This window comes from Vicugna pacos, chromosome 30 (assembly GCF_048564905.1).
Source record: "Vicugna pacos chromosome 30, VicPac4, whole genome shotgun sequence".
Lineage (NCBI taxonomy): Eukaryota > Metazoa > Chordata > Mammalia > Artiodactyla > Camelidae > Vicugna > Vicugna pacos.
Window position 1 is genome coordinate 24429691 of NC_133016.1, and position 27645 is coordinate 24457335.

General features: G+C 34.9%; 1 protein-coding gene across 1 annotated transcript; it reads right to left on the reverse strand.

Annotated features, from left to right (window-relative positions):
• Positions 1-770: 770 nt before the first annotated feature.
• Positions 771-27264, reverse strand: LOC116279796 (superkiller complex protein 3-like). The gene is made up of 22 exons (XM_072952041.1): positions 27255-27264; positions 25526-25665; positions 23337-23423; positions 23141-23244; positions 22600-22726; positions 21801-21980; positions 21353-21477; positions 19882-20135; positions 18608-18710; positions 16254-16430; positions 16021-16165; positions 15776-15854; positions 15626-15687; positions 15452-15508; positions 13941-14009; positions 12242-12314; positions 11502-11645; positions 9325-9418; positions 7030-7107; positions 4733-4857; positions 3767-3890; positions 771-996 (listed from the first exon to the last, which is right to left on the reverse strand). The coding sequence occupies exons 1-22, from the start codon at positions 27262-27264 to the stop codon at positions 771-773; spliced, it is 2583 nt and encodes an 860-aa protein (XP_072808142.1).
• Between the last annotated feature and the right edge of the window lie 381 nt (positions 27265-27645).

Sequence of the window (27645 nt, forward strand, 5' to 3'; positions counted from 1 at the left end):
AAAAATCAACATTTTATTTAATACCTAACTTTAAAATCTTTTAGATAATCTTAATTCATAATGTAAAACAAGTTCACATGTAATGCAATGTAACTGTATGGACACAATTAGTCCATGTGTGGTTGAAACTGTCTGAATTTTTAGAAAACATACTTTTATCTCATATATACACCTATAGTCTTTATTAAAATAAGAAAGAAAAATTCGGCAATGTGATGATTACAAAGCCATGATATCTAATCAAGAAAGGTTAAGGAAATTTAATATGTTATATTCAAAGAAAACACACAGAGATGAGAATGGTGGAAGGAAAATCAACTGCAGACATAACACTTTGCTGCTGAAAATAAAACAAATAAATAACCACTACTGCTAATGATGACAGCTTTCTAAATTTTGCATATATTAATGGATGTTTGAGTGACCAAAAAATTCCTAAAACCATCAAACTTGGAAAGTATCAGATAAGAAACTGACAATATCACACACTTGAGAATTTGTAAGGGCTTTCATACTAAAACAAGGTTTGGGCCTTAATCTGAATAAAGGAAAAATTTCTGTTCTCTTGTCTTCATGAACCAAATTTTTAATTTAAATCATTATAGGTGAAATAACTGTGTACGGTTACCTGGTCCTATGTACAATTTCATAAAACCAAAATGTGGTTTCCAAATATATACACCTACCTCACTGTATAGTCTTAATAAGGTCCAAATCTCAAAGACAAACTCGTTAAGCATAATCAGACCCTGAGTGCACAAGTACAGAATTTACCTGTGAACAGCCTTCGATGCCTGTCTCTGCACTGCCACACTGCGGCCTTGCAGTGCATAAACCGCTGAAGTAAGAAGGCACCTCTGATAATCATTGTCTTTCTGTTTGACGTGCTTCAGTAACTCATTAAGTGCAGCTTTGGACAGTGTAGCATCCTGCATTGCCAATCCTAAAGCACACAGGGTTTGAAGGCTTTCTGTGGTTGGTTCCTTTAAGATAGAGCTGTAAATGTATTTTTAATTGCCTATTAGCCATGAGTACAATAGTGTGGAACTATTAAAACATACTTAACATTTAGTAGGAAAAACAATTTACTTGTAAATTCACCAAATGATAGCCCAGCTTTTAAGATATATATATAAAAGCAAATTCCTTGGTTTATAGGAACAGTAATTTCCCTAAATTTCTGAAGCAGTTAAAAGTACCAATGGCCTTTCACAGAGTATTAACAGCCAAATTCCTTTTCTGGTCATTTTGTCTAAGTTTAGAAACAAACATACATCACAGTCTCTTTGGATCTCAGTTCTAGATAAATAATTAGAACAGTTTTACTAAAATCTCTAGTTTCAATAAAATCCTAGAAAAAATCCTAGAAGGTATGAATTATGCAACGGAAAACCCTTAATCTAAGATCTGATTTTTTATCATTCTCAAAAAGCTTTTTCTTATTGCTCTGTGATGCTATATATAGTAAGTATAAATACTACCTATACCTACCAAGCTGTATATTTATAACAGAAGGAGAACTTAAATTTTGTATGTAAAATCAGCTATTTTTTCCCTTCTTCAACTGTGAAATTTGATTTAGTCTTACAGAGGTAAAAGTCAATAATGCTTAGGAATCCTTATTAATTTAAATGAAGAAAATCTTAGCTCCCTACAAACTTAGTAATACTTCAAATAATAATTACAAGTGTTGTACTGTAACAAAACAAAGGAATTTTGAAAATCTTTGAAATAAAGTTTATTAAAATATAACAAATATTTATTACATTATATAATATCACATACCTACCACTATGTCTTTCTATTATTTTTCAAGAGGGGTAAGCAAACTGCTTAGAATTTGATTTTAACAAACATGTATAACATGAATTTTCATGGGCAGCTCTGGAGTACACAGTACTTAAAGCATCCATAATAACTCTTTTTACGGTAAGGGCTAATAGATGTAGGCATTCAAACAGGGAATAGTATCAGTCACAGTCATTTCCATCAATACAAATAAAGCATACTGTAAGTTGTAACTTAAAAAAAATCAAATACTAAAATATAAATTCCAATACTAACAACAAAGGAAGAAATTCTAATTTGTGCCTTGATTCAGAAAGGAGAAAAACCTACCTACTCTCATATTTATTAATACACAAAATCTAAATTATAATCAAATGACTACATCCCACTAAGTTAACATGTGCTGAATGTGCGGTACCTTCATATTGTCCTGTACCATGTGCTAGGGATTTTATATGCAATTATTTAATGTCATAAACTGTATGAGGTTGGTAAGCCATTTTTTTCCCCTTATATGTTGAACTGACTCATATTCCCCTTAAATAAGCACCTAGGACATTGCTTAGTTTCTATCATACGAATGCCAAGTATGATCAATTCAGAATTGGTAACTGTATTTTTCACAGAAAGGAAGTCAAAGAAAAGAATGCCAAGGAGCAGAAAAGGGAGCAGTTGGTAGCATTAAGTTTAAAAGATGACATGCAGAGAATGAAAAACAAAGAAACATGAAGTAGATAAAATATCTAGCCCTGGATCCAACACCACAAAAAAAGAAGATAAAGGTTTTCCCTCACAATAAAAGGTGAAAAGAGTAAGACTATATTCTATCACTTTTCCCTACTTCCACTAATGTTACTGTTTTAAATAGTAACCCAAGACTAATCTAATTGTGTCTAAATTGGGGTTGCTTTTGTTCTTGATACCTCCAGTAATACAAGGGCATCTTTGATTCTTCTCCCCAAGCCATTTGCAACTTTGGGTTCTCTGAATGTTACATAGCCATATATTCACATTACATGAGTGCATCCATGTAAAGTGACAAGATTTTTAAAAAATTTTGATTGGTTTTCTCAAAATAGCTTAGAGAACTGTTTATTTATTATACAAGAAAATTACTTTACTCAGGATGGGACAAAAGTATCACAATGAATACACAAATATAGAGCTTATCCTACAGAAGTCGTTCTCAACTAATACCAGCTAATCATCTCCCTGCCCCCACCGTTGGATGGGGGAGCATAAGTGGAGATATATGGAGACACTTTTAGTTTTCACAAAGATTGAAGAGTGCTATTAGCATTTAACAGATGTGGGACAAGGATGCAATCTCGCTGCAATAGGGAGGCAATTTTGTACTATGAGGATTCATAACCCTTAAAATGCCAATAAAGCACTCATTGATAACCACTGTCTCAATAGCATTTATTAATCATCTACTACTTTTGAAGGAATTAAGCTTTCACAAGAAAGAAAAAATTTCAAGAAGTCAAAAAAATCCACATAAATAACCATAGATATCAGAGGATGTTTTAGTAACAGAAATTATATAAATAGTTATAAGTTATATTGTGTTTTTTTTTTTAAAGGCTCAATTTTACCTGAACTTTATCAGGTAAACCTGAAAAGGGAAGAGAAAAAAAAATCTCTCTGGGAACCCACAGGACCAAAACAAGCCAGTTACGGCTGCCTTAATAAAAATTTCAAGATCCTACCAGATTAGGTGATCAATTACTCTATTTAAAAAAAAAATAATACACCCAGAGTACAAAATGACTTTGAAGAATTGGATGGATCCAGGACTAAGATTAAATCATAATCTCTAGCTCTATCTGTGACTGTTCAAAACCAGGTAGGTCCAATCCCTTTTATTCACCAAAACATTCCTAAAACATTAAGAATGTCATTTTACGTTACTCTAAATTTTCACCCAATATTTAAGGATCTGGTCATCTTAAGTGTTGATGTTAACTATACATACCATTTAAATAGCAACGTCTTGGCTACATCCATTTTTCCTTGTTTATACTCCGTTATTGCCAGAGCTGTCAAGATATGGGCTTTGTCTTGTTCTGATTCAACAACAGACAAGGCTCTCTCATAGGCTGTTACACAGAGTCAGAAACAAAAGCAAAACAATGTAAAAGCAACCCTGATTGACAAACTGGGGTTTTTCCTTTCCTAATCCTAGCTTTCAAAATAGTCTAACTAAAATTATATATTATTCCTTTGTTCTCAAGTCAATAGAATAAAAACTCATAAATAACGTAACTTGGTTTAGCTGTTCCACAGTGATTCTGGGGATATCATTAGGATTATTATGTGCCATTTCCCAAACTGCATCTTCTGAATCTATAGAGAATTCTGAGTCAGTAACATTAAAAGAATTGGAGGCCCACAGCCATTGAGATATCAACCAAATCCCCATGAACAGGGCAGGAACTTCATTAAGCAGTAGATACTTACAATGAGTTGCACACACATAGGTTCAGCCCATTTATATGGAAATGTACTCAATAAACATTATTGGAGAAGCCAAAGTATATTATTACTAACAATGGTGGAGGTCTTCATTTATCTGAAATGTATACTGAAACACTGTGGAACAGTAAAGACCAGCTTTCAAATGCTACCTTACATGTGTACCATCAGAGAGCTTGGGCCTCAGTTTCTTCATCTAAATAATAAAGGTAATACGCAGTTCACAACACTGCTAAATGATTACATTATTATGGTGACTATTCATCATAATAATATACTAAATGAGGGAACAAGCTAAAAAATACCTAGTATTTTTCCTGACTCCTAGTCAGATTTTTAATAAACACTGCAGCACCTACCCCCATCTTAAGATCACATTTTTCTGTATATAAGCTTATCATGATTAAAGTCTTCTCTGGAATCTGGTAGGATGTAAATACCCTTTAGCTTTAAGCAACATACTTACCTTTGCTACTCTCTTTGTACAGACCCTTCATAAATAAAGCCAATGCAAAACCTACGATGTCTTCTAATTCCTCAAGGGGCGTGGACTTAAAAGCCTGGATAGCTTTATCATATTCACCAATGGAACTAAGAAGCAAAACATAACTTACTTTTAATATCAAAAATCATTTTCATTTATCAAACTACAGAGATATCATCATACCAAGGTTCTTTAAACAACCTACTCATTTAACATGTTAAAGCTGTAGAAAAGACTGACATTAAAATAGAAGGCATATCACTTATTTCAAATAGGATGTACTAGAGGGAGTTAACTTCACACTTTGTTTCTTTCAAATTACGTGTGAAAATGACCAGTTCTGAGAAATTACAGTGTCTTTTTTTTAAACAAACTTGAATTAAACTCTCAAGTTACCAAAATAATTTCAAGTTGACTTTTATAAAGAACTCTAATTTTTTAAGCTTAATACACTAATTAAATATTACCCTATGAGTACAGTTCTAGCATCTTTGACAAGGTTAACAAGTCATAAAATACCCAGTCAGAATCAAACCTCGCCTTTGTATAAACTGTTTTTAACTGCACACACATTTTTGGAAGGCATATAGATATACTAAAATTTCACAGACAAAACTATACATCATCTTTTCTGTATTTAATAGGAAGAAAAGTAAAAATTGTCATATATGATACTACCATAGAATGCACAAACACACAAACACACAAATACTTGTTCTGTTTATTTAAAAATGAAGAGAAGCTACCATCAACCGGAACAGGGTCTTTGAGATTCTTATTTCTGGCATCGATCACTGTAATCAGAAGCTGTTTCTATTTTTAATGTGTTATTGGAAATCTTTTCATAAAATCGTTTTAATCTTGGGGGCAGGTGTAGGTGGGAGCTAAAAATACAGGCAATCTTTGCTTCTAAAATTAGTTTTATGAAGGTTAAAGAATTTAAACATCAATAAACTCAAATTTTGATAAATATTTTAATAAAGGGAAGAAGACTCCCTTAGATTATTAATAGATACATACATATATATTACAAGTTTTTTTTTAATGAAAACTATTTTCAAACTTTTGTAGAGAAAACTATGGAACTAGAGAAGAGCACAAGGGGGCTTCAACTTTATTTGTAACTTTTTTCTTTGAAAAAGAACCCCGCAGCCTATTAACAGAATTTTAGATCTGTTCTGAGTGCTGACTTTTCATTAAATTATGCTCCGCACTTTATTACTGTATTTTGATATTTAATATATTTCATAATAAAAACAAATTAAAAAGAAATCAGATGACCAACTTTCAATGGGAGGTATAAATTTTCTTCTAAAACAGTTATATTATATGAAACATCTAGCTAAAGAGAAAGGATATTTTGTTCCATACAGTTTCTTACAACATATTTATCTTCTGCTACAACAAAATCTTGGAACTCTAAGAACTCTACCAACTCCTAAACACACAGTTTAAAAGAATTAAAAGGAGAAGCAATCAGAACAGGAAAAAATTTTTGTCTATAGCTCTGATTCAGTTACATGGTTATAAAAGAAAAGAACTGGTTGGCTACCCCAGATTTCTACTATGCAGCTCCTTAAAAGATGTAGGTACTAATCCCAAAATATCAAACTATAGTTGTAACAATGTGTTTCAAACTGGAACAATCCATTTTGGGGCAGCTCTCAACTTGAGGAATCCTTACTTTGAGCCAAAAAACTTCCTGCCATGAACATGTCTGTTCTCCCGACCTAGTTCTATCTTCTGAAATAACTGGTTTCCAATCTTTTTCTTTTTTTTAATCTTTTTTTGAAGTTAGAGATCTTTGAGAAGCTGAAGTTAAATGGCTCCCTCCCCACCCCTAAAATGCACACACACACACACACACACACACACAATTTTGTGTACTATTTCAAAAGGGTTTCTAGACCCTTAATTCCATCCCCAGTTTTAGAATATATGGCAAATCAGAGTAAATCTAATCCTCTTCCAATTAACTAGGCTTCTATTAGTAGAGACAGTAACTACCTCTCTTGCAAATGTTCTCCTGTCTAGTCCACAACCATCAGTTCCACAGCTGCTCCTCACGAAGCACAGTGGGGTTCAGTGTCCTTACAGGGACAGGAAACTGTTAAAGCAGCTTGGTGTGGTGGGAATTACGTATTCCAGGGAATGTCACCATCCTACTCATCTATACATGTCTCTCTACTCTAGAAACTGGACATCACCTCACCAGTCCCATAACTTTCACCAGGAAAATGTAACAGATTCACAGAATTAATGGGAAAAAATATACTTACCATAACAATCTGCCATAATTTCTCATTGTAACGTTGTAAGTATCTCGGTCTTCTGCAGTCTGTAACAACAAAATTGCCCTTTAAAGAAAGGACAAGTATTTAAATTATCCATGTGCAACAGCATTCTTTTACTCTTCCTCCTTAACTGGATCTACAGAGTTTTGTTGTCATCATTTAATTCTACTAATGGTTTAACTAGTTCCATACAGCTTATTCATATTTTATTAAATTGGTACCACAAACGTACTTTTAGTTAGATTTTAGGTTGTCAGGAAAATAACTTTAATAAAGTGACCTCTTAGTAAATGAAATCATTTATCATACTTGAATTCTAAATAATCCAAAAATTCTAATCTAAATATGGGAAACAACTGTATTGATGTTTTAAAGTTTTGAAATAATTGAAGTATATAGAATCTGAGGTACACAGAACACCCTTAAAATTATTTATATACTAGTAGTTTGAGGTAGGAAGCCACGAAATGGAGTGCTCTCATGTGCCTTTACCTGTTACATACAGAAAAATATTTAGGCTACTCTGAATTCAGAGAAGGGAATGAGTCACCAGGAGTCCCAAGAGGCTTAGAATAAACACAACATGCCGACAGCACATATTTTTACCTTCTCATGCTCAGTCCCCTGTGGGTAAGCAGGGAAATGTCTCAGCAACTATAGGAGTCAGATATAAGACTTTCTGCTCTTTGTTTTGTTTCATTTTGTGTTCTGTTTAAAGATTAGTCAGGGAGAAATACCTATGAAAAACTTTAAATGCCCCTGAACTTACATGAAAAACAGAAATTTGGCAGAGAAGTCTAATAGATTGTAGTATAGAAATAGTATTATATTAAAAATTAAACTTCAAGTTAGATTTATACCTAATTTGTAGTTTCAAGTCTCCAACACTCATTTAAAGCAGAAAACAGTGATGATCAGTCAAGAAAAAGCGGTGCATATCCCAGTGACTGCGGAGTTGCCATTTTAAGCAAAGCAGCGTTAGACTCATGATATTTGCAATTATAATGTACGCTCCACAAGAGTAGCAAGCATTCAAAAGCTGCTTACTGTTCTCTGAAAATCGTGCTCACTGCTGTATTCTATCACTTTTATACAGTTTCTTTACTGGTAACTTTATTGTAACACTGAAAGAAACAGACCTCTTTCCACATACACCTGGCAAAATAAGCCTTGACTGCACAGCCTCCAGCACCATCTGGTGATGGCTTCTCTGAGCGCCTGAGGGATCTGTACACGATGGCAAGCATCTGGGACACATCTCGGTTATTTTTTTATCTAACAAGTCTTCTTCCAAGTATCTACTTGTTTAGATTTAGGATGATGATGTGCCTCCGAGGTGAGCTAATCAGGTCTTTTAACTTTTTAACTAGTACTCACAAGACCAATAATTTTCTTATTCACAGATCTACTGACTTGTTGAGAATGAAACTTCAAGTTGACCTTCATTTCCTCGCACTCTCCTGGCTGGTCGTCCCACCCACCCGAGCATGCCGTCCTTGCCTCCTCAACGTGCCGTGTCCACCCCGTTTAGAGTACTTGCTCTCGCTGTTCCCTCTGCCTGGAGTGCTCTTGCCTTGATAACCCAATGGCTTGTGGCCTCGCTTCCTGCAGGCCAGACTCAACCGCCTCCTTAGTAAACCTACCCCTCTTAAACCTATCTCAAATTCCCTATTTGCCACTAGTGTCTGGCCCTTTACTCTGCTCTGATTTTCCTTCTTAGCAATTATTACCGTCCCAGACGTTTATTAGCTTACCATGTGCCTCCCCAGCCAGAACCCGGGCTCCGTGAGAAGAGAGCCTATGTCTGTGTAAACTCACAGCTACGTTGCCTGTGCCAAGAACACTGCCTGGCACACAGCAGCTCAACAAGTATTTACTGAATGAATAAGTACTATATGGTAGATATTAAAGTGATTCAAACCAATATATAACGTTCTCATTTCTCTCTGAATAAATACATACATTTAATAAAGCTAGACAAAGTCTAAAGGGATAGATTTTTCTAAAATAAAATCCGAGGTTTTTTTTTTTAATTTGGTTCTTGTTTTTTCTTCTCACTCTGTCTTGCTCTCACAGGAGGAGCAAAAGAAATCAAATTACAGCTGAAAATGTGGAACTGCATCTTTTTACCTTCAAAGATGTAATAATAACAGATAATGAAAGATCAGGAAAAGAATCAGAATATTTTATCAGTACTTTCTTCATGAAAATGAGACTCTGTTTTTTTAAAAGGGCCAAATGACAAATAAGGGTCAAATTTCAATTAAACGGTGCCTTCACCTTTGGTATGCAGCTGCTGCTTCCTTTTTCAGTTGTAGATTTTCATTTAAGTAACCCAACATTGTGAAAGCTGGAGCATAATTCTGAATTCTTTCTGGAAATCCAAAAATATCTTTTCAAGTGCATGATGGTTGTGTTTGTAAAATATTAGTTTTACTTTCAATTGCTTCAAAATCTTAAACACCAGACTGTTTCCTGATTTCATTGGCATTGCTAAGAACAGTAATCTAATTCATCATGACTATAAAATACCAATCATCATTTTATGACTCTTTAAAAGTTATTGAATAACATCTATAGTTACATATGGTTTCTACTTATGTTTTAAAGTTTGAATACTTTTATTTCCAAGGATACAATAATTTGAAATTGTAGCTCATGTTAAAACTAGTCATTTGAATTACAAGGAGATTCGGTTCTTTGGCTAATCACTTAAACCTTTCTGTGTTTAAATTTAGTAACAATTTCTCTTGGTGGTTCTGCTTCAATTTCCATGTTTAAAAAAAAAATTCAGTATTGTACCCTAGAAACAGAAGATGATTTGGGCCCTTTCAATGCAGTATTTTGAAATTCTAATATCAAAACCTATCATGTATCTACTAATGAAGAAAGAAATACATCTGATGTACTTAGTTGTATTGGGAAGCAAGCCATCAAATCCTTTAAACTGTTAAACAAAGTATAGTATAATCACATCTTATGTGATGGTTAGGTTCTAACATCAAAGCATAGTGTGAAAATCACATAGTCAAAATGATTCTTGAAAAATCTAAAGTCAGCACACAAGGACAGGTCACCGCACTGAGTCAAGCCGAGTAAGAGATCTATGCCCTCCATCCACACTCACCCTGAGGCAAACAGCAGGACAGACAATTCATCTGCATTCTCTCTTGTCCACTGCCCCTCTTTTTCCTGCTTCTAACTTACTTTTTGGCCAAGTACACGTAGTTAAATTCGATAAATGAATATATGATATGGCTCCACTACAGACTCAAAAACCTAGCTATGCATAATTGTCAGGGAATGATTTGTTCATGTTCCAGGTAGCAGAATTTTGCAGAAAGCTAAAGCTTTACCTCTTTATATAAATCCTTTACAAATGTTTCCCATCTGTAAGGAAACCTATCAAAATTTATGATCATACACTTTCTCAGAGGCTCTAGATACTCACTAGTCATTCCTTTTGGCACATTGCATAACACGTTAATGTCCCAAAGTGCTGATGTCTGGAAATTGCCTTCTACTCAAGTGCCCCAGGCTCAGTGCATGAGTGTTACCATCCTGCATATTACAATGATGAGGCATTTTCTCTCCCACTTTTCAGTCTGTCTGATTCTTCAGATTATTCAACTGTCAATATTTCTGTTAAAGTCCTAGCTTCTTTATTAGAATTTTGTCAAGGGACAAATAAGATGCTAGAGAAACTAACATTCCTTGAGCATCTAGGATAGGCTGGGTACTCTGCATAATGTTTTGTATATATATCTCATTAAATCCTAAGCAATACATATTTTCACTCTTGCGTTATAGAAGGGAGGACTGAAATTCAATTTGGTAAAAAGCCCAAGATTTCATTTGGCTAAGTGGTGGAGCTGAGACTGAAACCCAATGTTAGTTTTATTAAGGAAGAATGGAAATTATTACACTAGATGGTTAATAAAATTTGAGCATTCTGTCCTTTTCCTAAGCCTAAACATACTTTTCCAGTATCATGAAGCAAGAGCAGGTGCTAAAGGGGGATGTTAAAGGTACTGGGTTTGGAAAATGAAGCATATAATATTCATATAATTCTCACAACCCTGCAACCTCGGTTTTGTTATCTCTATTTTTCAAGATGAAGAGATGTTAAGGGAAGTAAAATACTTGGCTTGTGACTGCAGAGAAAGTAAATCACAAAACTAAGCATTAAGGCCCATTAAGCTCCAAAATGCTTTCTACTACAGCATGGAAATCACTTCTATCTTGAATCATTAGGTAACAATAATTTCTCATCGCTCTTCAACATTCCTTACTAAAGTTTACTAACGCAGAATACTTGGTCACTGGTGAGGAAAGTGCAAATTCCTATCTTAAAGAATTAGCATTTAATTTGGAATTAACTTTAAATTTAATTTAAGCTCTTTAAATTATTTTGACAGTTATTCATGTATCTTGCCATTATATAACAGGTGCCTTACCTATGTATTTACTCAAAACAACCTGTGCTGCTGGAATTGCATTCATCTGAAGGATGTTGTACTGGTACAGCTCTGTTTCTCTGTTGCTTTTATCTTGCAATGTTGTACAGACCCAATATGCATAACCAATTGCTCCTTCAGTGTGTAACAGTGCCAAAGTTAACATATGAACATAGGGTAATAAATATCCCAATAAAAATTAAGAAATGAAACAATGCACCTCAACACAGTAAACATCACATCTTAGTTTTCTTTAAGTCAACTGTTAAATGCCTTTAAATGAAGAGTCCCTATGATAAAATATAGCTAAGAACACCATCAAATCACTTGCTTCAAATCTAAGTAGAAGAATTAAATGGGATAAATACAGGGCAGAAAACAGTCCTGACGGATGGGTTGGTTTGCTGCTTCTCAGCACCACTCCCATAGGTCAAATGAATAATTATCAATCAAAAGAATTTGGAAACGCTTTCATAAATAATCCAGAAATGTCAACTAAATTTAGTTTTTTATCTCACTTTTTTCCCCAGAGTCTCAGTTTCTATTCTTTGTGACTACCGCATCTATTAAATCCCAATGCCATTTATTCATCAGCTCTCGAAGTTCTCCAAAGACAGCAACCTGTTTCTAAGAAAGAATGGTGCTGTCATTAACATCTGATACCACCATGTATTCATTTCCTCAACAAGGGTGGTACTTTATTCACTAATGAATTCTGAAGAATGAACAAGTTCTTACATGCATACTGAGTTCTGTAGTGTGCCTGAAGAGGTCCATGGTGTCATAACTTCCAACTGTCTCTGCAATTAGAGCCTAGAAAAGGAAAAAAAGTTCTTAGTGTTTTAAAGGAATAATGATAATAAATGAAATTGTTTGGAAGAACCACTAGCTGTGCTTAAAAGCAAAGTTAATTTCTTTTTCAATCTTGGCTACCATGTTGCCTTGGCTCAGAGGACCAGAATAACTTGTTAAATTGGCCCTTAAGCTGACAGACGCTTGCAGAACTCCATTTGAAACCAGGCAGTGGTGGGAAAATCCACAAAAAATTCCTCAGAACACTGATGAACTCCCTTCTCCCTTTCCCCTCACCCTTGATCTAATCATACTGGTATTTGTCTGAAGTAGAATCACCTCAGATTCAACTAGAAAGCTTTTTAAAAAGGAGGTCCTCACTCCTAGAAATTCAGCTTCCATAGATCTCAGTAGAGAGTGAACATGTTTATTTTTAAAATTGTCTCAGGATTTTAAAAGTTATATCTGTGCTTTTGACTTTATAGATTATGTGACAGTTAAAATTACTTTCTAGCTTATCTATCTTTTATAAGAAATCAGGGTTTTTTACGTATCACACATTACGAATTGAGAATTTAGTATTAAGTCTTACTTCTATTGTTATCGCTTTTAATTAAATCTACTAGTTACCTCCTGAAATAAATTACCTTTGAGAATAAAAAATAACTGAAAAATAAGGCAAAATTACTTAGGTAACTCTGATAAGCATCTAAGATCGCCTGACCTATAGCCATGCTACTCAGAGTGAAGTCCCTGGAACCAGCAGCATCCTCCTCATTTGGGAGCAGTTAGAAATGCAAATTTTGGGGCCCCTGGGTCCAAAGACTTACATAGAGATTACTGCAGTAATGCCACTGCCCCAGTGCTACCAGCTGATGGGAGTAAGAGCTTGCTTTTCCCAACTCTGCTTGTTTTACTAATTAATCAGAATTAGACCCAAGGCAAAATACAGTAAAAGGTATCTAAACCCTGATTAATGATTTGTCAGTATGGGTGATGCTCCCACTATTCTCTGAACTGAAATAATCAACCACTTACTAATTTATTACCATTTCTCAACCAGAAGACCTTGGAGGCCAATCAGGCCAATCCCCTTCTTCTTCAGGTGAGAAAAGTGAAATCCAGCAGTGGTACGCTAAGGTGAAACAGTCAGTCAGCGACAGACTCAGACTAGTAGCCTGATTCCTATTTGGCAGTACAAAAATCTAAACTATGCGGGTGGCGGGTAGGGGAGGAGGGTGGGCACTCATAAACAAGTACCAAATCAAACATGAAGATTTTACAGAAAATGAGAAAATGTAATCAAAATGATCTCCGTAAATGTTCATTATTTTTAGCAAATGTGTGCTGAGTTCTGGGTTTATTTTTTAAGCATGATGATGTCAGACTGACGGTGCTCAAAGCCTCTCAAATCAAAGCTTAATCATTACAAGCTGTATGATCCTGGAAGTGATACCTGGCATCTCTGAGCTTCACTTTTCCACATGCAAAGGACCTAGCACAGTGACTGGCACAAAGGGAGCCCTCCAATGTTACCTGTTATCATTATTATCATCGTTGTTTATACTAACGTGATGTTTATACCACTTTCTAGTAATAGGTTATTTATAATACAGGTTATGCATAAATGTATGTTATACAGCTTACTTGTCCAACCCAGCACATTAAATAAGTTGGATCAAGGGACTGAGCCATTTTGAAAGCTTCATGCGCTTGCTAGAGGAAAAAGGCAAAAGCAAATAAAAAAAAACACACATCAACTCATTTTACAAACTTAAGATTAAATTGCTTAGATTTAAAAAGCACAAAATAAAAGAATAAGAACAGTCAGATTTGTCACTGTAAATACGCATGAACCTAAACCTTCACTGCTGAAGCACAATCGGCCATGCTGGAAACAATGTTTCAGCTGCACAGTCCTGGAACAGTGCTGGGCAGGGCAGTTTCTCTACAGGCTTAGCGATTCTGGTCCTCAAGGAAAAGGCACTAACTCAGAGTCTGCAGCCCTTTTAACCAAGACCTGTCCATTTGGTAAGCCACAGGTCTGATGGGAGTAATTAGAGAATACCCGTGTCTTTTCCCTTCTCTTTGAGCTTAACTGGGAAGACAACAACTAACCATCAGTGAGTTCTGAGACACGCACCTGCTACTGGGTGACAAGGAGTGGTCGACGTAAACCTGTGCTAAGCAGTCGGGGAACTTTCAAGATACCCTACTTGGACACACTAAGTTGCGTGCTTTTTCTTTCTGCTACAGAGAATAACTTACCATTACATGCTGCTTTATATTGTTTTCCCAATCATCTACATGCGGCAGGAAGTAGTCTTATTTTCCTTATGCAAAAGTGAGCTCATGGGCAGTAACTGTGCCATGCTACACAAAACCACACTCACAGTGATTGACCAACACCTGGCTTTGTTTTCATTTCAAAAATATATTTTCACATATTTCAAGATCCAAATTAGGATTTTTCTTCATTGAATCTACAATCTTCTAAAGCAATCTTTGCAGTGACCTGAGGCATCCCTGAGAATATTACTGAAGCTATTTTAAAAGGATGATATTCAATATACTGACTGAAACACAAAACAGTACAGCTGTGCTATTATCTATAAACTTGCAGAAATTTCTAAACATGACCTACAGACATGCTCCCCATTACTATAGTTTCAACTCTCTAATATATAACTGTCCAAGGATGACAAATTACACCATGGCATGTACATGGATTAATATCTGCTAAAGCCAAATCTAAATCACCCAAGCAGAGGTTAAATTTCAGCTTCTAAAGGCTACTAATCGTTGCCCTTATTTTATCATACCACCCCCAACACAGCCTACATGGGACTCCTCTTACATGTGAATATAAACAGAAAAACACCCAAATAATTCACAGTAGAATTGTTTTAATGTCTAATTGAAAAACCAACATAATTACAAAACCAGGAATTTCTTGTGGCAAGGACAGGAAATTAAACCGTACACATTCATTATTTAATAAAATAAACAATGTTATCAATCACTGAGCAGCAAATTGGAGAGCATACTAGACAACAATGTGCACAGTATTTCTCCACAAGAAGTTGGGCTATTATGAAGAGATCGTAAATAGAAAATGTTCTTTACTTTTAATACAACAAAACAGATGATATATTGACCTCAATTTTTTCACTTGCAAGGTATAACACTCCCAAGTAGGTCCATGCAGCAGCATTCTAGAAAACACACACATATACGAAATTAGGCCGCTTGTCTATATGGCAGTCTCAGAAAATTATTAATACTAAATTTTGAAGTTCTTTTTTATAGATAAGACACACAGAAACACTCACAATTTGTTCTGACTGGATTGCCTTGATAAAACAGTGCTGAGCAAGGGCATAATTTTCAATACCTGAAAAATACACACTTTGATAAAACTGAACTTCACTGACTGAAATAGACAATCTTCTAAAAATATTGAAGTGTTACTCAATTCTTACCACTGTAACATGAAACTACACCAAGAGCATTCCAGTATAAGTGATTACTACTGTCGAGTCTCACGGCTTTTTTCAGACACTGAAAAGTAAAATTAGACACATTTTTATTTCCTGGAATATCAGCATTTATATCAAGAGAAATGTGGTTTTATGTAAAAACACTACAAGATGTACTTTATCAAAAACATCGTTCAGAAAAGCCCTTAAGTTTTAAAAAAGTTTATAAAAAATTTTCAAAATCACACCTGTAAAGATTTCTCCAACAATTCTTGAAGATCATTCGTGTTGTTGCCAGTTTCTGCTAGGTGTTGTGCCTGGCGATAATAATTAATTCCAAGATCACACCACGTATTAGATGTAGACATTAGTTTCAATGCACGGCCATAACACCTATGGAAACACAAAAGTCAATGTTATGTTTGGTTATGACATTCTAATTCAATTTGAATGTCATTAACTGGCAATCTTTGTAAATTACCTTCCTCCAAGATGGAGGAGCTCATTTTTCTTTAGTACTTGTTTTCCTTCTTTCTGACCTAGAAGGATTCCTAGAACACTAACGTTCACTTTAGATGTTGAGACAGCATGGAGACTGGTACAAGCATCCCCAACTAGCTTCCAAAGGCAAGACACATCAGCTTGATGCTGCAGAGCCCTAAAAAAAGAAACAGTATAATTCTTATAAATTACTTCCAAAAAGTATAGAGTTTATCTTCCTCACTACTATATACAATTAAAACAGAAAAAATGTACATACAATCCTGATTAAGAGCTTTTTCCTTAGTTAAATGTAGTGAATGCTTTACCCTATTCCTTCGAACCATCTTACATCTTATCACTTCCCTATTAGGAAAAAGAAAGGAAGAGGAGGAGAAGGAGAAAGGAGAAGGAGGAGAAGGCTCTGTTTAAGAGCCAGAAACTTCGCAAACATTTCTTTGGTACTCTTCATCATTCTTGTTAGAAGCAGCAGAAATCACATAAGCAAATCCATAAACTGTCCAAGACCAATTTACCTTCAATACTGAATCTTTTTAACTATGCTCTTTGCGTTTGCTTATTTAAACAAAAATCGAAACAGTATAGCTGGTAACTCCCTCACAGTTGATTATTATTAACTCAAGTTTGCTTACAGATCTTCCCTCAAACAAAAAAGGACTACTAAATGTATGATATATTAAATATATTTGGTGGTCCAAAAGATTTTTACTGAGATCAAGAATACCAAAAATCTAAATATGGAAACATGAAAACTCAACTGAAGCAAGTAAGAGTGAGTGGACAAGCTCAAAAACTAAAAATATTAGTTATGGTGACAAAGAACACTGCTTTTCAGAATGAGACAATCTCAGCTATACATTTCTCCTCATTTTTCTCTTCTCAAAATCTTATAAATGAAACACAGCAACATCACAATTAAGCCAAGCCTTGATAATCAGCTGTCACAAACAGCTATGTTACTGGCAGATGGACAAGCAGATGGAACATTTTTCATAGCCTTTTCTACTTATGGAGTCCAGCCAAACATCATTTTCCAATGTCTTCCTGAGAAATAAGACTAATTATCGCAGTCATCACTGAAAGCCCACTGAACATCAGGAGGAAGAACATCACTATTTGTAGTTCCTTTGCCTAAATATCTTATAATAATATCTAAAATTGACAGCATGAAAGAAGTAAACAGAGGGGGAAAAAGAATAGAAACACTGGCAATTTTAACAACCTAAACGCTTATCTCCTTTCACATACAATGAAAAATAAAATATCTGTAAAGTGAAATAACTTCTATCACCCTTACATAAGAAGTGTGTTCGTTTGAACTGTTAAGTCTAGAAGGAAATGTAAGTTTGGGGATATCACTTTAAAAGCTTTATATACCTCCTTATAATTAGTTGTGAGTGCTACATATTATCCAGAAACCAGAGAGGCAGTACTGGAAGCTGACGTATCATCATTCAAAGGTTCACAACTACTCTTACATACTACTTCAAAGAAATACCCTTAAAAAACCCCTTCACAATATCGTCTTCTTTGGAAAGAGCCGTATGTATTATGTGAGACTTGAAACGTAGCAATCAAAATCAGTGGGAGGAAAAAGACAAAGGTTTTCATCTCAGACTTGGTTCATATTCAAAGCAAAGCAATTTTACAGCAACAGAGAAACAGGAAACAGAGACGAAGGTAAGTAGGTAAAGAAGTGAAGCACAAGGTGTTTAAGAACAAAAACATTAGTGTATGTCTAACTGGTGTACTTTTTAAAGTCATCTACTACAAAAGACACTTCCACCTAATGAACTGAGTTCTATAAAATAACCAGATTTACCGAAATTTTTCAGCTTCCTTTCTTGTTTTAACATCTTTTTCCTGCACAGATTCTCTCCAAGAGCAACCAAATTGCTCATTTCCCTTCACCTTCAGCCCTACCAATGAGTCTAAAATAGGCCCTGAGCACTGAATATAAAGCACATTGTGCACCTGAAGCCTCATTTTCCAGTCAGTTTCAATTAGAGATACTCACACCTTTCGGTGTCCTGAACAAGAACACTAACACATGGTATCCAAGCTGCTGCCCCACCAGCCGACTGCTTCTTCCGACCTACCCCTCTCTATGCATCCAGCATGTGAGCTGCTAAAAGCAAGAAACTGTATCTGTCCCCCAGTGCAAAATTAATGCAATACGTATGTTACAGGATTAATTTGCTAGTCCATTATTCTTTATATTTCATATTCTGAATGACTGCTACAGCTAACAGGATAAACAGAGTGATTTTCTAAATCTGGCTTTATTACAATACTAAGAAAATAAACACAATGAATAATATGAGTAATACTAACCTAGTAAAATATTCCAGTGCTTTCTCTACATAGTCCACAGCTTTCCCATCAAGATAATCGACTAGAGCTGCTTTTGCCATCATGAGATGGCATTCACCCAAACCTGAAATCAGGTAAGGTAGTTGTTAAAATATGTAAAAGGACCACTTAGAATGAACTTCAAATAAATTTATTGGTGTTATATTACATCCACTTTCCAAAAAACAAAACTGAATGATATTTTATAAAAATTATCTTTAAGCATGGTCTTGCATACATTTAGCAAGAAATTCAAACGGTGGGGTTCTGCTGGAATAAGCATGTACAAAAAGATAAAAATTATCTATGGAACCAAAGAATTTCCTTGACTTTGGGCAAATTACTTATCTCTTAAAATCTTAGTTTTGAAAATGGGGATATTACCTAATAATATCTAATATGATGCTACTTGCTATCATATTATTAATTAGCTGTTATGAAACAAGATTTGATCTCTTTATATTGAAAACTGTGCAGCAAACTATACTATAAAAACTAAATAAAATGCCATTTCTAAAGTTCCTAGTAACATTTAATAAATGTGAATTCTCCTTCAGTGGAGGAGTTTTACAATTGTTTTTATAAGGGGTTCAAGGCCTAAGTTACATGTCACAAAACATACAGTATTTCTGAATTAAACTCCAATTGGGTCTTCAAAAACAAAAAGGAAAAGGAAATGGGGGAAAGCAAATGTAATGGGCTCTAGGTTTCTTTAAATGGTTAGAAATAATCATAAAAACTTTAATTAGATATGAATGTGGTGTTTTACTTTATACTACCAAAAATAATTTGTTAAGAAGGAACAAGTATCTATAAAGGAAATACAATTAATTTAGATAATTACAAAACAATGCAATCTGCCTCTAAAGTTCAAAAATTGAGAATCTGAGCTTCTATAATTTACAAAGTAACTAAAAAGTATTAAGGTATTCTGAGGATATAGTGAATTAATTATCAAAATATAAGCGCAGGGAAATTCTTGTCTTAGAGATCCATTTTTAGATCCAACAGTTATGCTATTTATTTAAAAGCTAAATCTCTATCATATCATATTTTTTAACTGTTATGAAACCAAATTTGATCCTTCAATTCTTGATTCTATATAACAAGCTATATTATAAGAGGTTCATACTGGACACTTGCTGTTGACTAAAGAAGCCCTTTTCAAGTTATTTGATACATGTAAAAAAGGATTTACTCAAGGATTTTGTACTTCAGTATCACAAAAGTCAAAGGAGCTATTAAAAAGAAATTACCTTTTAAAGCAGGCACATAATCTTCTTTGTTTCTAATGATCAGCTGGTATTGAGCTACTGCTTCCTTGTATTTGCCTAGGATTTGCTGTATTGCTGCAACCTTAAACACACTGTATGTGGATTCTGGGTTCAGCTCACTGGCTTTTGTGAAGGATTTCAAGGCCGTTGTGTAGCCACCTCTGCTTAAGTATGCCTCTCCTAGTGACTCCCAACAACTGAAGTCCTTTGGGTCTGCCCTTAATGCTGCCTGTAAACTAAAATTTCAAGAAAGAGTAAGAGAATTAAAAGTAGTTGAACAACTTCCACGTATGAAAGAAAAATAGAAAATAATTTAACTGAGTCATACATATCCATGGTTCTTCCTAAGGATAAAAGTGCTATTTTTTTAATTATAAGACTTGAATTTATTTTATTTTTTATTCCTTAGTGGAGGTACTGGGGATTGAACCCAGGACCTTGTGCATGATAAGCACGTGCTCTACCACTCAACTATCCTCCCCTTTATTTTATTTTTCTTAAATTTTAGTATAGTCAGTTTACAATGTTATGTCAATTTCTAGTGTACAGCATGTTTCAGTCATATATATACATAAATATATTCGTTTTCATATTCTTTTTCATTATAGGTTGCTTACTACAAGATACTGAATATAGTTCTCTGTGTAAAAGTGCTATTTAAAGCAAGTATACCTATTGTTTTTATGATGTGTATTTCTTTAACACTAGGAAATTTTATTGTAATTTTGGAATGAATAAGAACAAATTACTTTTTTGAAGAAATGTTCACCAAAATTTATTTCCTTGACTATGTGGGAGAGCTTCAGTTTCCTATCCTACCAGAAGAGGTATCTTTCTCAGTATGAGTCACCAGCCTATAAACCCCCACCAAGCCTCCTAACAAGACAAAAACATAAGAGTAGAAAAATAGGAATAACAGGCATATTTTAAGTTTCTGATCAAATTCCATATCCATGAAAAAGTTTTAAATGCCTGTATTCCAGATGATAATGTAAATCAGAAACAACTTTGATTCAAAGATATTTTCTTCACCCTTAAGTACAGTTCAAACCAAATTACTAAAAATGAACTGCTCCAAATGCCCTTCAAGCTGCCAACATCTCCCCTGTCCCAAACAATGCTCATCAGTGGGAGAACAACAAAGATATCAACATTGGCTTTTCACCCTTCCTCAAATTTCTATTAAGAACCCTATAATATATGATATTATCAAGATGTCACATCACTGGACGTACACCTCCTCAACAAGAGGACTTCAGTTAGTTCACTGTCCAGTAATTCCAATGCTTTGCAGATAATAAGAACCAATCAACCCTAAATAAATTTTGCTATTTCTTCCCTCAAAATACCACCTGGTACGAAGCAACTTGTAAGTCATTTGGGTATAAATGGAGTTTAACTTAAGGAAACCTTCGGCTGTCTAACAGAGTTTAAACATAGTAAGGCGCCTTACTCAGCCACAGCTTGAGAATGTTGACCAGCTTTCAAATAGTACAGTCCTCGCCTAAGCCAGGCCCATTTGGCCGTTCCAGCACTTGCCTTCTGCGTGACGGCTGTTAGGACAGCTAAAGCAGTTTCCTAACAATAACAGAAGACTAATATTAGCGATGTGAAATATTATAAAACTACCGAACACGTATGTAAAGTACACAAATATATTTTCATTTTCCACTCCTGATTTTTTTAAACTTATGCACTGGTATAAACTGAACCAGTTTAACATTAAGTAATATGATTTCTGCCTATAAAAACAAAGTTCATTCTATTTATAAACAGTGGCAAAAATATTTCTATTACATCTACAAATAAAAATAATAACTTCAAGTATACATGTATAAAGTATTTCTATTTCTATACTCAGGGTAAAAAAAAGACAAAAGTGTTTAAATTATTAGACATACCATCTCTTCAAGCTCCACACTTAAGTCAACTGCTGCAGCTCCAGATTCAGCATCACTGCCATCTAATTCAAAAGCTTTCCTGTAACATCCACGGGCTCTGATTTTATCTCCTACTACATCTCGGTAATAATCACCTAAATAGCAGAAAACTTTGCCCATGTATGGATCCAGTTTGGCAGCCTTTGCAATAAAAATTAATAACAGAATTTTAGTTTGTTTAAATGAGTCCCTTTAAAAACACACAATATATATTTACAGACAAAAGAAAAAATTAAATATACAAAGTATGCTAGGATAGACTTTATGTAAGGCTGATTTAAGACATGAAAGCTGGTCATCATTGCTCACAGAAAACAAACAAATGTAAAAATGCTATTTCTTTGTTAAAAGAAATGTGAAATTTAGAGTTATTATTACATTAATCTGAGTCAAGGGAAGAATGTAAAGCCTCTAGATGTTACACATGTAAATATAAGAAGTTAAACACATAGAAATATATAAGACTCATACACTGATAAAAGTACAGTGGAAATTACCTAAAAACAGTATTATTTTCCAGAGACAATTACGTCTTCTGTTCTATAACATGTGTTTCTTAAATAAGTTAACTTTTACATTTTTACGGTTCAGTTTTCTCCTTGAACACCCATATAACATTCTCACAAAACCTTACATGTGAGATGAAACACAAAACACAATTCTGTAAAGTATAATTTTAAGTACCTAACTTACATGAATATTATTTATAATTTTGTAATGAATCCATTTCAACTAAGAATTGAATAGTAGCAGGTGTTACCTTTAGAAAGTGGGTAAGAGTCTTTGTTTTATCTTTTCTTGTTTCTTCACCCATGGACCAATATGTTAATCCAAGTTGGTAATGATATTCAGCAACTTCAGCATCTTTCTCAAGAGCTCTCTGAAAACTAAGTCACGAAAGGGAAGTAAGGAATGTTAATATACACATTTATATATGTAGTTGGAGACTCCTAACTGAAACAATAAGAGTTCAAGCAATTCAAGGATGCTAAATTACAGAGAAGTCATTAATTCAGGATTTAGATGATGAGAGAAAAAATGACTTGAAGAAGAGGAACTTAAAACCAAACATTATGTATGTCTAGTGAATATTATGATCAGCTAATGAGACTTCAAACCCATCATGAAATTTTGTAATAGTTTGTGTTACATGCTAAATACATTTCTTAAAAAATACTGAGGTTTACAAAGATCAAATTTATGCAGAACGGAATCTTTATCAAACCTACTCATTTTGAATTCTCATAAAATAATAAATTAAGATATGACTGGATTTACTAGCAATCTAAATACATCCTTACCATTTTTCTGCTTGTAGATAGTCCTTTTTGGTAAAATGAATCAAAGCCTCCAAGGCATCAGCTTCAGCGAGGTCAGGATAAGAAGAGAGAAGGTCTTCCATAATCTATAGAGTATATGTCTGTCAATTCCCTATTCAGATAAAAGTAACTTCTAACTTAAAAAAAAAAAAAACCTCAGTTTTAAGAAAACACCAACCTTTGAAGTTTCATCTAATGAGCCTTTGTTCAGATAGGCCAAGCCTTTGAGAACCAAAAGTCCTGGGATATTATTTGCATCAGAAACCTAGAAAATAATTGCAAAGACTTGCTACAAATCTCCTACAACACAATGCAACAATATTTGCTTTAAAGAAGGACCATAGAATAAAAATGTAAAGATCCTGATTTCTATCACTATTAACTTTCACTCTTTGTAAATTTTTTATTAAAGAAAATTTCAGATACATTAAAAAATTAGAGAATAGTAAACCCACATGTACTCATCATCCAGTTTTAAAATTAACTCAAAGCCAGTCTTTTCTCATCTTTACCTCCACCCATTTTACCTCACACCTGATTAAATTACTCCAGAAATGATAACTTTCCATCTGATACTTCAGTACCTATACGTAAAAATTAAGTTCTTTTCTACTAACATAACTGTACTACCATTATAAACACATAAGCAAAACCAACAATACATCCTTAATATCAAATAATTAGCCAGTGTTCAAATTTACCAGTTGTCTCCAAAATATTTAAATAATTATTTTAATCAAAATCCAAATAAGGTACATACATTTCAATTGGCTGATATATCTCAAGTCTTTTTTAATCCATAGGGTTCCCTTCCATCTCTTTTTTTTTCTCCCTTACAATTTAACTGTTGAAAACTATGGGCCATTATCACAGTTTCTCACAGTCTGGTAATTGCTGAATGTATTCTCATGGTATTGACATGTTCCTTGGTCCCTTGTATCCTCTATAAGTTAGCAGGTCTAGAAGTTTGATCTGATTCAGGTTTGATGTTCTGGAAGGAATACCTCACGTGCACTTACACCTGGTTATGTGTGGTTGTCTTTTTTCTCGTGATGTTAGCAGCCATTGGTCTCCAATGCCTAGATCTATTAATTCATTGTGGATTGCAAAATGGTGATTTTCTTTCATTCCTTCTTTCCTTATCTGATGTGATACTTAAAGAGAAAATTTCCCTCCTCTCATTTTCTACTTGAGTATTCTGAGGAAAAGTTCGTAACAGAAAGGCAGGATAAATACTTTGATTCTTTCCAGTCGGTTCCTTAGCATCCTCCAAAAATTTGTGGAGGATATTTTGTGATTTTTTTTTGTAACATCACTAACACATGGATTTAAACATAAATGATGTCTTAATCCATGGCAGTTATTAGTGCTCAAACTATTCCTCTTTAGCCTGTAAAAAATTAATTCTTGCTTGTTCCTCAGCCCTTCTGACATAATTCTAACAGCCTTATACAGTTTCTTTGCTTTTCAGCATTATAAAATGTTCTGGGCTCACCTTGCACATCTTCTGTCTCAGACCTGGAGTCTACCAGTCCTTCAAGAAACTTTTCATTTTGTTTTTTTGGTGTTTGGTTTGTTTTTTGTTAAAAAAATAAAAGCATTAGAGAGACCTCTACAAAGCATTCACACAAAACACATTATTGGTGGAAGACAGGTAGAAAGAAATTAAAGGACCCTGACAACTGTTCTAATTTTAAAGAAATACTATGAAATGCAAAGCCCTTTGAAATATACAAAACAATTTTTTTTACAAAAATTCAAAACCCTTCAATATACTAAGTGATATAATTTTAATTTTATACGAACAACAGCCTTTACCTGACAAAAATCTTTAAAGGCACCACGCTATTGTAATTCATAATTTACTAATTCATTTTTATTAGGGAGTTTCAAATTGAACCAAAAATAGTAAGAAACCAGTTTCCTTCTTAAATATCAATCTTCCTCTGAGTGTTTTTTAAGTCGAATAAAACAAGAAATATTTTCTACCATGAAGCCACCACTATCTTTAATAATTCTTGTCAATAATCAATGAAATATTTTCTGGAAGAAAAAATTTAGAATCTCAAATTAATAATACTCAAGTAGTAATAACCTAAGAGGGCAAAAAGAGAAAAGGAGAATAAGAGGAAGAACTGAAGGAAGAAACTGCATCATGTAAAGCGAATTTTAAGTACTTAACCAAGAGGCAAATAACTTTAGGAGTTTGCGAGTGTGTGAATGATATACAAAAGTGCAGGTGTTAGGAATTCACACCTCTAACACAAAATTTTTGTAAGTAAATATTTATGGTAAGGAGAGGGTGGCTGACGCCTGGCTGACAGGCAGCTAAATAAGTTGAAGGGGAAAATTTGATGATAAGTCTACCTGATCAAGAGTACGAATTGCTTCCTCTGAAGATTCATAATCTGAGAGTTTAATCAAAGCCTCTGCTTTCAAATGAAGACAAAGATTCTTCTGATGAAGACCGCCACCAGACACACCAAGATTATCTATGTTCTTCAGACCTGACAAAATTAAAGACATCGGAATGAAGACAGCCATACCACTTCACTTTTCTTTTTCTTTTTAAGGGTAGGTAACACATAACAAATTGCAGATACAGCAAGAATACAATATTGCCAAAACAATACACATGAGGTATAATTCAAAGCTAAATATAAATTCTTCCCTGAACTCTTTATGGAAATACCTGAATTTAAAAGAGAATAGATCTAAATTTAAAACCTCTATCTTCACATAACATAACTGAACATCCTGAAACACAGCAATGGCTATCTATATTTTGCTACATAACAAAGGTGAAGCCTTAGCCAAAGCATCTCTAACAAAAATAGCACATTAAGGATAATAGAAGGGGAAAGAAGCTGAATTAAGATGAACCACAGTGAACTGTTTCAAGGCCACCAGCTGCATCAAGAGCAGTGAATCACTTTTTATGTTTTTCTGTCCCTGCACCTGACTTATATGAACACATTCAAATAGGCTCCAGGATACCCTTGTGTATCTATTATCTACATTAGAGGAATCAAGAATCTACATTAGAGTGAAGGTCAAAGGACACACCCAAAACTTCCCTGTTACAAAGACAGGGCATCACCATCCATGCCTAAACTGACTTTGTCAAAATTCCAAGTAGAGGAAACCTTTGATAAGAACTCGTTATCGATTTAAAAATAACTATACTAGTGGGCATGCATAGAGACTTGGAGTTTTTTTTTTTAACCTCCTCAATGAAATTTAAACTAGTTGGCAAATTAAAATATAAAATATAGCATCTGGGTTTTAAAACCATTATCTTTCTCCTTGAAATTGAGAAGAAACAGTCGACCATCCTTAAAGGTGTCAAGAATACCTTGATTGCATGAAAGAATAGCTTCCTTAGGTTTATGCATTTTGACTTGGGCTTCTGCGAGACGATACCATCCAGTTGTGCAGAGAGGGCTTTCCTGTAACCCTAAAGGGGTAACAGCAATCACAAAATCCAAGGTTTCCGTTACTAGTTAGATAAATGGCACCACCATCTACTCCCCAAATCAGATGCCTCCCCTCTCCCTTGTCTCCCATGTCTAATCAATCACAAAGTGACACTGATTCCATAAGCCAATCCATTTCTCTGCCACCACCACTTCAGTTCAGACCTCCATCATCTTCGTCCCAGATCACTGCAAGCGTTTGCCACTCCAATGAATTCTCTTCACTTTAGCCAGAATATTTCTAAAAACACAAATGGGATTATGAAATTGCCCTGCTTAAAACCTCCCACTGGTTCCCAGCTGTGCTTTCGATAGTATGCAAACTCTTTAATGAGGTTTGCAAGGCCTCTATCCAGCCTCAATTATTGCCCCTTCTTACTCCCAAACTCATTCTCAAATCTTGCTGAAGTACCAGGAGTTCCCTGAACCCAAGCTTTCCTCTCACCTCAGGCTATTTCATCTCGTGGCCTTCAATGCTCCTCCCACCACCAGGCTTATATATTTCTCGTTCACATTTCAGTTCAAAAGAAAGTTCATCCGGAAACCTCATGCCTGACAAGACTAAGTTAAAGCCTCCAGCCCCTGAAAGCACCGCACCTGCCTCCGGGGCCCAAGCTTACCTGGAAACATGCATACTATGAAACTGGGGCAGGAGAGGCCGCCCCCAGACCAGGCCCTTGTGGAGATGGGAGCAAACTGATAGGATCACCAAAGGCAGTCCGCTCCCAGCGACATCCCTGTCACCTGAACACACCTCACCACCATCCCAGGACCTTGCAGACCAGGAGAATTAAATCCCGCAAACCTGGGGTAGCAGAGGCCGCCCCGAGGCCAGGAGAGGGGGAGATGGAAGGAAAATGACCAACTCGCCGTGGCATCCCCCTTTGCTGCTGTGCCGCCTCTGCCTTTGCTGCTGATCTCTTCCAATGACCTCAGCACACCCGCTCCTAGCAGCACGGTGACTTCAAGGCCTTAAGTCCGGTGATCTTGGGGGAGCGGAGGCCGCCCCCA